Source organism: Caretta caretta, chromosome 14 (assembly GCF_965140235.1).
Source record: "Caretta caretta isolate rCarCar2 chromosome 14, rCarCar1.hap1, whole genome shotgun sequence".
In the NCBI taxonomy this organism is placed as follows: Eukaryota; Metazoa; Chordata; order Testudines; family Cheloniidae; genus Caretta; species Caretta caretta.
The window spans coordinates 2,087,851-2,102,255 of record NC_134219.1 but is presented as its reverse complement, the minus strand read 5'-3'; the positions used below and the strand labels follow the sequence as shown (position 1 = coordinate 2,102,255).

General features: G+C 51.2%; 1 protein-coding gene across 8 annotated transcripts in view; it reads left to right on the top strand.

The window, feature by feature from the left end:
* The first annotated feature begins 20 nt into the window (after positions 1–20).
* Positions 21–14,405, top strand: part of TBC1D16 (TBC1 domain family member 16) — a 40,979-nt gene continuing 26,594 nt past the window's right edge. Inside the window, exons 1-2 of one of the 8 annotated variants that reach the window (XM_048818863.2) lie at positions 21–171; positions 13,199–13,438. In XM_048818863.2, coding sequence (XP_048674820.2) covers positions 13,261–13,438 — 178 coding nt within the window. In that variant the 5' untranslated portion in view covers positions 21–171; positions 13,199–13,260. Of the gene's footprint in view, positions 172–7,083; positions 7,104–13,198; positions 13,439–13,942; positions 14,103–14,405 lie in introns of those variants that run through there. The other 7 variants (XM_048818860.2, XM_048818861.2, XM_048818859.2 and 4 more) reach the window with 7 other exon arrangements.

The following is a 14,405-nucleotide window of genomic DNA, read 5'->3' as shown; positions in this document are numbered from 1 at the left end:
GGGGCGGGGCTTCACATGTCCCCGCCCCCGTTGCCCCTCCCTCACCCCCTGCGCCCGGCGCGGCCTCGCGTTGCTGAACGCGGCGGCGGCGGCAGCTGGAGCAGGAGGGAGCCGCTCGTCCCGGCCCTTGTGCCTCGGGCCGGGGTGGGTCTCGAGCAACCCGGTGCGGGGGTGAGGCTGCCGCCTGGGGCTGGCTGTGCTGGGGCCGCCTCCCTGAGCGGGGGCTTAGCCGGGGGTGGTTGGATCTCGGAGGAGGGGATTGCGCTGTGGGGGTGGGGCTGCATCCGGGGGCTGTAATTTGGAGGGGGAGGGGCTGCAGGGGGAGGGGGAGCTGTGTCCTGGATGGGGGGGGAGGGGCTGCAGGAGGAGGGGGAGCTGTGTCCTGGATGGGGGGGGGAGGGGCTGCAGGAGGAGGGGGAGCTGTGTCCTGGAGGGGGGGAGGGGCTGCAGGAGGAGGGGGAGCTGTGTCCTGGATGGGGGGGGGGAGGGGCTGCAGGAGGAGGGGGAGCTGTGTCCTGGATGGGGGGGGGAGGGGCTGCAGGAGGAGGGGGAGCTGTGTCCTGGATGGGGGGGGGAGGGGCTGCAGGAGGAGGGGGAGCTGTGTCCTGGATGGGGGGGAGGGGCTGCAGGAGGAGGGGGAGCTGTGTCCTGGATGGGGGGGGAGGGGCTGCAGGAGGAGGGGGAGCTGTGTCCTGGATGGGGGGGGAGGGGCTGCAGGAGGAGGGGGAGCTGTGTCCTGGATGGGGGGGGAGGGGCTGCAGGAGGAGGGGGAGCTGTGTCCTGGATGGGGGGGGGAGGGGCTGCAGGAGGAGGGGGAGCTGTGTCCTGGATGGGGGGGGGAGGGGCTGCAGGAGGAGGGGGAGCTGTGTCCTGGATGGGGGGGGAGGGGCTGCAGGAGGAGGGGGAGCTGTGTCCTGGATGGGAGGGGGAGGGGCTGCAGGAGGAGGGGGAGCTGTGTCCTGGATGGGGGGGGGGGCTGTGTCCTGGATGGGGGGGGAGGGGCTGCAGGAGGAGGGGGAGCTGTGTCCTGGATGGGGGGGGAGGGGCTGCAGGAGGAGGGGGAGCTGTGTCCTGGATGGGGGGGGAGGGGCTGCAGGAGGAGGGGGAGCTGTGTCCTGGAAGGGGGGGGAGGGGCTGCAGGAGGAGGGGGAGCTGTGTCCTGGAAGGGGGGGGAGGGGCTGCAGGAGGAGGGGGAGCTGTGTCCTGGAGGGGGGGGAGGGGCTGCAGGAGGAGGGGGAGCTGTGTCCTGGATGGGGGGGGGAGGGGCTGCAGGAGGAGGGGGAGCTGTGTCCTGGATGGGGGGGGAGGGGCTGCAGGAGGAGGGGGAGCTGTGTCCTGGATGGGGGGGGAGGGGCTGCAGGAGGAGGGGGAGCTGTGTCCTGGAAGGGGGGGGAGGGGCTGCAGGAGGAGGGGGAGCTGTGTCCTGGAAGGGGGGGGAGGGGCTGCAGGAGGAGGGGGAGCTGTGTCCTGGAAGGGGGGGGGGAGGGGCTGAAGGGGGGGGGAGGGGCTGCAGGAGGAGGGGGAGCTGTGTCCTGGAGGGGGGGAGGGGCTGCAGGAGGAGGGGGAGCTGTGTCCTGGATGGGGGGGGAGGGGCTGCAGGAGGAGGGGGAGCTGTGTCCTGGATGGGGGGGGGAGGGGCTGCAGGAGGAGGGGGAGCTGTGTCCTGGATGGGGGGGGAGGGGCTGCAGGAGGAGGGGGAGCTGTGTCCTGGATGGGAGGGGGAGGGGCTGCAGGAGGAGGGGGAGCTGTGTCCTGGATGGGGGGGGGGGCTGTGTCCTGGATGGGGGGGGAGGGGCTGCAGGAGGAGGGGGAGCTGTGTCCTGGATGGGGGGGGAGGGGCTGCAGGAGGAGGGGGAGCTGTGTCCTGGATGGGGGGGGAGGGGCTGCAGGAGGAGGGGGAGCTGTGTCCTGGAAGGGGGGGGAGGGGCTGCAGGAGGAGGGGGAGCTGTGTCCTGGATGGGGGGCTGCAGGAGGAGGGGGAGCTGTGTCCTGGATGGGGGGGGGGAGGGGCTGCAGGAGGAGGGGGAGCTGTGTCCTGGATGGGGGGGGGAGCTGCAGGAGGAGGGGGAGCTGTGTCCTGGATGGGGGGGAGGGGCTGCAGGAGGAGGGGGAGCTGTGTCCTGGATGGGGGGGAGGGGCTGCAGGAGGAGGGGGATCTGTGTCCTGGAAGGGGGGGGAGGGGCTGCAGGAGGAGGGGGAGCTGTGTCCTGGAAGGGGGGGAGGGGCTGCAGGAGGAGGGGGAGCTGTGTCCTGGAAGGGGGGGAGGGGCTGCAGGAGGGGGGGGAGCTGTGTCCTGGAAGGGGGGGGAGGGGCTGCAGGAGGGGGGGGAGCTGTGTCCTGGAAGGGGGGGGAGGGGCTGCAGGAGGAGGGGGAGCTGTGTCCTGGATGGGGGGGGAGGGGCTGCAGGAGGAGGGGCAGCTGTGTCCTGGATGGGGGGGGGAGGTTTGCACGTTGGGGGATACTGATGGTTGCACAAAGGGAATAGTATTTTCTAGGCTGAGGAAGGATCTCACTTGCAACCCTGTATAAACGTGTCTCCTCCATAAGCATGCCTGATCCAGATGCTCTCAGCTTCTGTCTTCTTTTGGCCATTAAGGAGCACAAGGAATGTGTTTAACGGGTGCCTAGGCTCTGGGGCTAATGTTCTAATATATGTGGCTTGGGTTTGTCATGTGGTTGCTGCTTAAATCCCACTGAGATTCTTCTTGTGGTTCTCTTAATCCTGGAGTCTATCTTCCTACCCTACACTTAGTGTGGTCTCTGCCCTGGGGGTTCTGAACATTTGCTAGTCCTTCTGTCCCATTACCATGTGCACATTTTATACAGTACTGTACTTAGGATTATTTCCTTGACTGCTTCTCTTTTTGCTATGTATGGATTTTTGGGTGGTTTTTTTTAATAGAATAAGCAATTAAGATTGCTAGAAACAATCTTGGGTGCCTACCAGGTACCAAGCAATTTGTAAAATTCCGTTTTTTACAAGCTCAGAAAATGAGCTAATAATTAAAACAGTTCTATTTGAAAACAGAAAAACTTTGGGTTGGAATGAATTTGCGACTCTGTCCCATCTCTGAGTGGTTAAATGGGAGATTCTGTGCTAGCTGGCAATATGTAACAGGTGCCAGTGCCTGGAAAGCCAATTTTTCTGAGGATACAATTCTGTTAATTAATTGGTAGTTATTTCTGTGTGTATGAATTTCTCACACGCATTCTTTTTAAAACTTGCTTTATTATGACTACACTATAATGACACGACAGCATCAAACCTTTCACAGCAATTTGTAAATGTAACATTGTAGCTAACAAACTAGTAGTTTTTTCTGCCCACTTGTTTTTTTTTTAATGTAGCAATGCCATCAGTGCTGAAGGAGGGTATTATTATTATTTTTGTAATTTGTATGTGATGAATAATGAATGTTTTATAGGCTCCGGAGCCTATAAAACATTAATCTTGTAACTGTAACGTAGTGTCAGCATTTCGAGATCCTTTTAATGTACATTTAGGTCCCTGGGCTCAGAAGCCAGATGTTAAAATGCATATTAATTACATGTTCTCCTACCCCCATTTGTTCTTAGTGGGGATGGGAGGGGACAAGAAGTGAGCACTGTGTTCCACCTGGGACCTTGAATATGTGTCCATTTTTATCCTGTTCTTTCTCCTTCCCCTCCCCATTCTGTCCCCTACACTTCACATTTGCTGTCCTCCCACTGGCTAGCTGATGCACTCCACTGTGAATTCAGCAACACAATTCTGGAGTCAGCCGGAGGGTCTCAGGATAACTAAGCAAGATGCCTTCCTGTCCTTTGTGCTGCCCTCAAAAGGTGTGAATGTTACTTCTGGGGGCATTCTGCACCAAAAAAATAAAAATTCTGTACACAATATTTTGTTTGTCAAAATAACACTACATAATCATGCCAGTTTCAATTATTTTGATAATTTATTTCAAAATACCTGTCAGCTAGTACGTCTGTAACAATACAGGTTTCAGAGTAACAGCCGTGTTAGTCTGTATTCGCAAAAAGAAAAGGAGTATTTGTGGCACCTTAGAGACTAACCAATTTATTTGAGCATGAGCTTTCGTGAGCTACAGCTCACTTCATCAGATGCATACCGTGGAAACTGCAGAAGACATTATATACACAGAGACCATGAAACAATACCTCCTCCCACCCCACTCTCCTGCTGGTAATAGCTTATCTAAAGTGATCATCAAGTTGGGCCATTCCCAGCACAAATCCAGGTTTTCTCACCCTCCGGCCCCCCCCCCCCCCCCAAACTCACTCTCCTGCTGGTAATAGCCCATCCAAAGTGACCACTCTCTTTAAAATGTGTATGATAATCAAGGTGGGCCATTTCCAGCACAAATCCAGGTTTTCTCACCCCCCCCACCCCCATTCACACACAAACTCACTCTCCTGCTGGTAATAGTTCTAAGGTGCCACAAGTACTCCTTTTCTTTTTGTAACAATACAGACACATGCACAAATTCCTCCAGTAGTAGAGAGTTGAAGAAATCTCTGACAACCCAGTTCCTGTTTCTCTGCCCCTTCCTCCTCCCCCCTGTCCAGCCAGGGGGTCAGACACCAGCCCCCCTCCTTCCCAGAGCCCAGGGAGGAAGAGGGAGAAACAGCCGGATGCTGGGTCTCAGGCTTGCATGGCGTTTCCGTCTGCTTCCTTGGAGTGTGCTGGGAACTGCAGCTGCCAGGATCCCTCTAGTTCCCTCCCTCCCCGCAGCAGTGTCTTCTGTGTGGGAGCTGGGCTCTGCCAGGTCCAGTGGCCCCTAGTGGCGACCAGCAGCAGTGCAGCCTATTTCTGTGGCGGAAAGGAAATTCTGTGCGCACGTTAATTTCTGCAAAATTCTGCGCTGTGCAGTAGCGCAGAATTCCCCCAGGAGTATATTCTGTTCTGCCTGAGGAGACAGAGCCTGCCCCACTCCTACCTCCTCAGAAACACCCCGAAGCCCTGCCCCTCCATGCTGAACGTACCACCAAGGTGAGCGAGAGGGAATGTGTCGCTTTCTCTCACAAGCATGACTGCCCTCCCTCAGTCAGTGATTTATGTTTCTACCAGCTGCTCCAGGCATCCAAACCGACCTATCTGTGCTGCCAGGCAGGGGCACATGACTGTTCTCATGGCTTCCCTGTCAGAAGTCATTTTTCTGCAGGGAAGCAAAGAAATTTGTGGGGGACATGAATTCTGTGCACATGCGGTGATGCAGAGTTCCCCCAGGAGTAGAATGTGCTGTCCCTGCATTCTTAGCAGAAGCTGAACTGGGAATAGTTCTTAGACCCTCTCCCATGGCAGTTTCAAGTAGTAACTAACCACTGCCAATCACTGAAATTCTCTTTTAAGTTAACTTGAACAATATTGTTTTCCTCTGAATAGTCACAGTACTTGTGACTTGACTTTATTAATCTTTGTATTACCGTAGTGCTTAGGAGCCCTGGTTGTGGACCAGGTCTCTGTTGTGATAGGCACTGTACAAACACACAACAAAAAATGGTTCCTGCACCAAATAGCTTACAATCTAAGATGAGATAACAGATGGATACAGATGAGGGAGTATGAGACGGTACTGGTCGGCATGATAGGCAGCGATCTCAGCACAGTCAGTTGCTGCAATTTTATCATCAACTAAGATACGAAGACTGTTTTAAGGAATAAATATACAAATTAATATAAGTGCTTTAGTCTAGTATCATGAAAAATCCGTATGGTTTGCAAGCTTCTTGGGGCAGGGACTGTGTGTGGATATACTGCTTGTCATAGTTTTGGCACTCCGTAAACTAACTCCCCTTCCCCTATTCTCCATCTACCTGTGTGTCTTTCCTCAGATTGTGAGCATCTCAGGGCAGGGGTCATGCCTCCTTGAGTGTCAGGGCAAGATCTAGCTGCTAGCACAAACAAATAAGTAGGTTAAAAAATTGTGTAAGAGAGAGCTAACTGTTGTGTTAAACCCACATTGTTTCAAATGTCATTGGTGTGAATCAGTGAAGTTTATCCAAGTTGTGGCTTTTGACTAAGCATTTATGCTCTACTTGGGGAAAATTTTCCTTCAGGAAGAAAATGTTTGTAAGGACTAAACCTAGCTCATTCCTACAGTATTATGCTTTATAGTGTCTTTCTTACAGACTGCATTCCCAGGTACTCTCTAGATCTACCTAGAATAGTTATACAATGAAAAAGTAATAGCCAAGGAAGAGAGAAATTAAGAGAGGTAGGCAGAGTGTGGGAGGGGGACAGGGATAAGAGATGACAGTTGAAAGTGGAGAGTTGATGAGATGGCCAGATCCAGAGAGGCAGATGCAGCAGAGGAGAAGGCTCTTGCACCCACTGGGCTGAGATTGTGTGAAGAGAGAAGACTGATGTGAGAGAAGTAAGACTAGAGCAGTCTGTGGAGGGTGACAATTTTGACCAGTCTCCTGAAAGGAGAGGACAGCCAGTGGAGTTGTGTAAACATCATTCAGTACACATAGGAGTGTTCTTTGAATACTGGAGTCTGAATTTGGAGAGAGTGGTTTAAAAAAAAAAAAAATGAATTGCAATATCTCAGGCAGGGCAAGATGGAGGCATGGATGAGAATTTCCGCTTGGGTGGAATCAAGTCCACGGTGTACAGAGGGAACACGGAGACTAGTATGTAACCATACAAGGCATTGTGGTCTGAACCTGGGACTAGCAATCAGGAGCTCCTGAGTTTTAATGCTGCTTCTACTACTTCCTTGTGGCCTTGAGTTCATGAGTTAACCTCTCTGCCTCTGTTTCCTCATCTGTAAAATGGGGGTGAAGCTTGCCTCCATCCAAGGGGGATTGTGTAGATTAATGTTTGAGGAATGCTTTGAGCATAAGTGCTGAGTATTTTGTAGGTGTGGAAGAAACATGAAGCCAAGGTTACAGACGGTGGGAGGAATGAGGACAAGTGGGAGGCCTGAATCAGGGAGGAAAATGTTGTCTCAAGATGCTCATCTTGCTAAGGAAGGCACTTGTGTCTTTGAGATGTTCAGCTGCAGGAAGTTGAGAGGAAGTGGCAAGTCTGTTTGGTCAAGACCGACTGAAGGTGGACAGAAAGGTGGCTTCTGAGTTTCTCTCTTCACTTATCAAAAGTGAGTGAATGCAGATCTGTCAGCCCCTGTGTAAGATCCCTCCCCCACCTCACTGAAGTAATTTTGGTAGACCTCTTAGCGTTTGGGTCATGTGATTAATTGGTTTTGCCCTGAGCTATTGGGCTGCTCTATACATATTTTAAAGAGAGTGGTCACTTTGGATGGGCTATTACCAGCAGGAGAGTGAGTTTGTGTGTGGGGGGGCGGAGGGTGAGAAAACCTGGATTTGTGCTGGAAATGGCCCAACTTGATGATCACTTTAGATAAGCTATTATCAGCAGGAGAGTGGGGTGGGAGGAGGTATTGTTTCATGGTCTCTGTGTATATAATGTCTTCTGCAGTTTCCACAGTATGCATCCGATGAAGTGAGCTGTAGCTCACGAAAGCTCATGCTCAAATAAATTGGTTAGTCTCTAAGGTGCCACAAGTCCTCCTTTTCTTTTTGCGAATACAGACTAACACGGCTGTTACTCTGAAATCTATACATACAGTGATTAAGACTGATAATGAGAAGAGTCCATCTGTGTATGCGATCCTCTCCCAAATGGCATTAATGTTTGAGTGCCTGAAGAATGCGCTGCTAGTTGGTTACTCTACTGATGGTGAATTTCTGTAGCTAGGATGAGGTTCCCTTATTGTGTTTCAGTATGGGCTGTGAGGAAGATTGTCCTAGTCATTAGTTTAGGGTCAGATTCAGATCTAATGTGATTTTGGGTAACTCCTTTGAAATCAGAGGGCTTAATCCAGGGCTGATTTTGACCTCTGGCGGGTTTGACAAAGATCTTTGATTCCATTCATTCAACATCTCACTGTGTGAACAGTATAACGTTTGAGAGCCAGCCTGGGGAAAAATATTGCCTTCCCTATTCACTAGGGGAGTAGGATCTTGCTAGCCCTGTCCCTGTCTTCTCTCAGCCTCTCACGTGATAAGAATATGACTTGCAAACAACTACTGTTTGGCTTCTGTCCTCTGGTCTGATGTGCGTAGCATTAGGGGAAGAGCTTTGAAATTGGCTTATTCGTCCAGTGGTCAGAACACACTGCTGGAATTTTTTAGATGTTAATGGTTAGGACAGAAGAGCGGTACTGGAGCAGTTATAAGGATATGGCTGGCAGGCACTTAAAAAAAAAGAAGCCATCAAACATTAACAGCACATTGTACGAGCGCTGCAGAGTTCAGTACATGAAATGACGCCCAGCCTGGGGGCGGAGGGTGTGTGCATGTGTGGAGAGGAGCATGCATTACAAATGGTGATTCAGTTACTGTGCTACTATCGGAAGATTTGGCTCTGATGCAGAAGGAGTGGGGTATTTTAATGTTTGCCATTTGTGCCAAGGTAGGTGAATACTGGAGCCAGGGAGTGAAGAATGGGCTCTGGTGATAGCTTCTCCCTTCTCTTGCAGCTGACTCTCAGACCTGGGATGCTGGGCCTGTCCAAGTAGGGTGCCGAACCTCTTTCCCCCTCGTTCTTCTGGGCTGAGATGCTTTCTCACTTCGGGCGAAGTCTTGGTCACACTGATGTCATCTGGAGCTTTGCTCTTGACATCAGTGAGCCCAGGATTTCACTCTGATGCTAATAACAGCTCCTGCCCTTCTCCTTAACTGTGTACTTGGCACGCTGCTGCTGCCAATAGATAGAAATTAAAGATTTTGCGGGGAGGGACCCTAGTTCTCCCCACAATCCAGGACTAGTTCAGATGGTTCTCTACAGTATAGCTTTCCATAGCTTTGGCTAGTCTAATTTTAAATAGCTCAAGCAAGTTGCTAGTAATCTGCTTTTTTCACACACAGATCTCAAAGCACAAAGGAGGGGTCACTGTTAGCATTATCCCCGTTTGACACATGGGGACCCCAAAGGTCAGAGAATGACAGTGACTTGCTGAAGGTTATACACATGGGCTGGGAATACGGTGGTAGTCAGGGTTCCCAGGTTCCCATTTGTGGTGGGACTGGGTCACTCTGCCTGCTCAGTGTTGCCTTTGTCCAACACAAAGTAACACTCCCCTCTCCCTGGGCATTTGAGAGTAGCCCTGGTTGGGATCGCTCCTGTGGAATAAGGTGTTGTGCTGACATAGTATTAAAGTCAAATTCAAGTCAATTGGAAGAGATTGCCTTGATCAGGAAAATGCAAAATTAATTTATAAATAGATTGATAGGTAGATAATCTGATTCAAGTGCGACTCTAGTGCTGGTTTATTCCGTTTATCCACAGGACAGCCTAGTCTCGTTTCCAAACCCTGTTGTTTGGCTCATATTACTTTTAAGTATTGTTTTCTTTGATTAACAATCACCCCTTGGATCCAGCAAGATCCATTGCTGCGCACACAACTGCTCAGCATCTTGGCTTTCAAGCTGCAGCCTCCCTGCTCCCGAGTTTGATCTGAATTTGTCTATCTAGACTAAGTTCTGTGATAGGGAGCTTTGTTGCCTTGTGTGTCTGTAAAGCACAGTTGTTGTTGCTGTATGATACTGCGCAAACCCAAAAATACATGCTGAACCCCCTGCCAGGGCCAGGCAGAAACCCTGCACTTCTCTTCTTTATCAGAGAACTGAAAGCTTGTGCAAGTGGAGCCAGCAGAGATTGGTCCAGGAATATCTGCCAAGTTGAGGGTGTGATCTGCCAACCCTCAACAGGATCTTGTTGTTTAAGTTTGTGAAAGGGGAAGGGCCTTTCTAAACAAGGCGGCTGGCTGTCAGAGCTATCTGAGACACTGCTGGCTGCAACTGTGCTTGGCTTCCAGTGAAGAGGACAACAGAAGTAGGCTTCAGGGGGTTAGCAACTGTGTGACTGCTGGCTGCATGATGTTTCTCTGGGGCTCTCTGCTAGCTGGGGAGCCCTGGCATTGGCTAAGAAAGGAACCAATGGCTGCATGAATGGCCCCAGCAGCTGCAGCAAAGGGGTCTGACAATAGTTGCTGAGTGGAGCAAACAAATCTTTTCTGTGTGTACATAATAAAAATTGGCAGGCAGTGAGGGCTTATCAGCTAACTCAGTTCTCCAGCTTCCAGAGGGCAGGGTGTGGGTGATCTGGTTCCTGTTCGAGTGTTAGCTGCTGCTGCGTTGGAATAATCCCCGCAGTCACAAAAAACACAAGCTTAATCTGAAACGTACCCCTTTAAAAAAAAAAAAAAAGGGTACAACTCTAATGTTGACTTTCCAGCCCTGGAGATGGAATTCATCTTTGCATCCCCTGGATTGTGCAAGGCAAGTAGCAGTAGCACTGTACTACCCCACCATTGTGGGCAGACCCTCCCAAGGGGAAGAGAGGTCAGTCTCCATGGTGCATTCAGTCCTAGGCCTCTTTGCTGAGGCTGCTAACTATTGTGCTGCTTGTTAATTTTGGTGATGGCAGCACCTGTCTGCTGGGAATGAGACTGAGACTCCCCAACGTCATTTGGTGTAGGCCATGGAACAGTCGGTGGATAACGCTTGATCGCTGCCAGCATGGGCTAGAATCGAGCCAGCAACCTGGAAGTGAAATAATCTCTCTCCTTCCCAGTCCCCTGAACCATCCACTCGCTGTATCTGAAACACAGCACTTCGGCAATGCGTGCCCAGTGCACCAGCCCAGATTTCCTTCGGAGCCAGTGCTTCATGTTCTTGAGCCTTCCACTCCCAGCAGACTCCTGTGTGCAGACAGAGCTGGAGCGATAGCCGCAGCCTAGGATCAAAGCAGCTCTTTCTGTTTTAGATCCTTTTCACTTCCCAGGGAGCAACTTTTGATCTTTGGTTGATGCTTTATTCTTTCTGAGCTAGATGGAAGCTAACTAAATGCAGCTGCTGCTGCTTTTCATTGACAGAAGGCCTGCGCCTCTTCTGATGTTCCTGGGGGCCCCCTTGAGAGCTGCAGTGGTGCTAGATGGGACCTGCTGCTCTGCGCGTGGAGAAGTAGCCTCTCTGTGTCGGTTGCCTCCAGTGGGAGTCTTCTCCCTGTATTTCTCAGATGCTTTCACTGACTCATAGCTGCTTCTGCCTTGATCTCATATCTCGCTCAAATAGGTTCTGAATCTTTAAGATGGTATTTAAGGTTTTGGTGAGATGACTGATGCAGTTAAAGTCCATTCTCTGTATAGTGTACGCAGCGAGGGGAAGCCTATCCACCCCAAGTCAGGATACAAGCTGTGCGGACTCTTACATTGATGTGATACAGGTTAAGTGTCTCCATTCCGGAGGTGTTGGAGCTTCAGGTCCTGTGATAAACAGGCAGGTAGCTCAGTGTCGCCAATCACCATTGCTGTGAATTCCCTCAGCGTCTTTTGTTGAAATGTTATTTTGTAACTTGTTACAGAGACAGTAGGGGAAATTGCTCCAGACATCCCTCTGCTTTCTCTTCTGGGCTGCGGAGGGACTATTCTTTGTTGATGATTGTTGCAAAAGGCTCTCCCACCTATATAGAGTCTGAGCCTACAGTACTGTGTTCTAAGACAGCCTGGAGAAGAATCAGTACTTGGAGCCCCAGGCTGTGTTGTCTCTTTGTGCCTGACGTGTGTTTCTGAAGGTGTGTGCAGCACTAGGATCAGGAGGGAGCCTACAAGGAGGCAAAAAAGTAAAGAACGGCTTACAAACCGATCACCTTCAGAGCCAAGTGGGCTCAGCACAGAGCAGGGTCGATCCATCTTGGTCAAGTCCCACTGATGAGCACAAACTGTCTTAGCTGAGGTGATGATTCAAGCAGACTCAAGCCAGGAAACTTGCAGTTGAGGCTTATGGCTTTTCCTGTGGAAAAGGCACTGTCCGCCACTCTTCGGAGCCTTGTTTACTGTCTCTTGTGACGAGCTCGTAGAAACTGGAAAACTGTATTTCCGTCCCTGTTTACCCTCCCATTTGAGAAATGCTCGTTTTTCTTTTGCCTCTGTGTTTCCAGTGCAGAGAGCAAGCTGCTCACTTTTGTTCACGTCTGTCAATAAACCAGCATTGCTGGTGATGCCAGTGTAGCATCCCACTGCTCTGCTGCCTTGTCTACCCAGACTGGGAATTGAACAGCAGTCTCCTGCGTGGCCACTAAAACCCCAGTTTTATCTTGGCAGTTCTCCCAGCTCCTGCTGGCCCAGGTGGGATCTGGACTGGTGTCTCCAGCAGGCATGGTAGGTTAAATCATTGCAGACAGGCCAGCTTCTATGCCTTCTTTTCAGGTCAAGTGCTTTTTAAGGCATTAACAGTGAAGCTGGTGTTCAGAAGGGCTAGGGCTGTTCGGTATGAGGAGCTGTGAACCCTTCAGGCCCCAGTGGTGTTTCTAGTGTACAGAGTGTCTCTGTAAGTGAGGTGGAGGCAGGGTTCTCGCTGGCCTGTAATGTGTTTTTCTCTCTGTTCCTGGCCACATCCTCTGCTTGTTCTGCTGGCACGTGGAATGCACTAGCTGATCTCTCCAGGTGCTGCACCTGGGCCCATGGAAATCGCTGGTGCGTGCTGGGTCAGGTTGGTCTGTCCATTAGGGAATAAAGAGGAGTCAACAGAAAGGAACAGCTTTGTTCCAGAGAGAACTTCACGGAGGTAGCTGCTTTCCCCTGTACTTCAGGTGGAACAGAAGCTGGAGCTCTGCCTCGTGGAGAGCGATTTCTGCCTTGCCTTTGTGTTTCGGGTTGTTAGTGGGATTGCTTTGTGCCAGCTCCGCTCCGTGTTCAGCATATCAAGCGCTCTACCTGGCCTAGCTGTTTAATTATGTATGGCCTGAACATCCCATCTGGATTCGGGATCTGGCTTCTCATTAACAGCCCCGCACAAGAACGTATCTCATTTTCAGTACAAAGCTTACTCAGTGGTTACAGGGAGATCATATTCCACAGCTAGCTTAAGTTACCTATTGACGGCTGAGACACTCCCCATGTGGCCCAGCGATGGCATTCCATATTCTGTTCCAGAATCCATTTGCCTGCTGTGTGTTGAATGTTTTCTCCCCTCTTCCCATCCCCTAAAAAGACCTGAGATTCATGGATGAGTCGTGGGGATGAGGTAGCAGTTGATGGGAACCTTGCCTCTCTGTGAGGGGTAGCAGTGTTGTCCTCGGTTGGTGGTGGGCCACAGCAGGAAGTTCTTGCTCCTGTCTTGCAGCTGTCATGTTGCATTTCTCCTCACACTGTTTCTTCCCTCTTGGCAGATCTTTTGTCTGAATTTGGCTCCTGATTGAAGTTGACGGATAATGGAAACATTCCCCTGGCGATGTCTCTGGGGCGACTCCTCCGACGTGCCTCTTCAAAAGCCTCTGACCTCCTGACCTTAAATCCCGGTGGTGGCGGTGGTTCGTCCTCCGTACTGGATGGGGAGATTATCTACTCCAAGAACAATGTATGCGTCCACCCTGCTGAGGTGCTGCCAGGTGTCGGGGAGCATCACCCAGGTGATGCGGTGCTGCACTTGCTGCTCACTCTTCTTTCTGTCTCTGGGAGCGTCTGCGTGTCCATGTCTGCATGGGGTTGGCATGCATCTGAGTCTGAGCACTTCAGGGGTGTTATCGTGGGGTGTGGGAGGTTAGAGCTTCTGCCACCCAATACAGGCAGCATTCCAGAGGGACTGAGGAAAGGCATCCGCTGAGCTGAGCCGCCACTTGTTCTCATCAATGTATCTGTTGTTGTCCAAGGAGCCCTTTGGTGGTTTGAGCAGGGGATGGAGCAGTGGGATTCCTGGCTCTGCCACTGCCTCCCTGTGTGACAATGCACTGATCACGTCACCTCTCGGGGCTTCAGTGTCCCCAGCTATAAACAAGGGCAAATGGTACTTGCCTTGGTTACCGGGGAAGCTGGGTAATGAGCGTTATCGTTAATGTCTGTAAAGTGCTTTGAGATCTCTAGAGAGGGTCAGAGTTGTCATTTAATGTGTAACACTTGGTCCATCCCTCCCTCAGCTGCACTCCGGGATGTCAAGTGCCATCACACCACCCTGATGGAACAAGCAGCCACTGCAGGCATCCGAGGACAAGGAAAACCCTGATATTGGCTTCACTGGAGTCGATACAGGGCTTTTCTTCAAGACAAATGCTGCTTTCTCCCCATTCTTGTCTACTGGTGGGACCCTGTGTATCCTTGTAAATGGATACCCGCTACTGGCTTAATATTGCAAAATAATTATTTTGCAAATATTGGTTTGCATTAGACTAGTGTGTGTGTGTGATTATTTTGGGTTGGCTTTCCAGGAACCTTCTAGACCAAATACTCAGGAGTAACCAGTGTTTAGTGCCCACGTAGAATGGGGATAAATAAACAACTATGCAAATCTGACATAAAAGTCTGTAATTCAAAATTCACTCTTGATTAGTTGCATAACTCATCCAATCAGGGGACTGAAATGATGGCATGTGATTTCTGTAG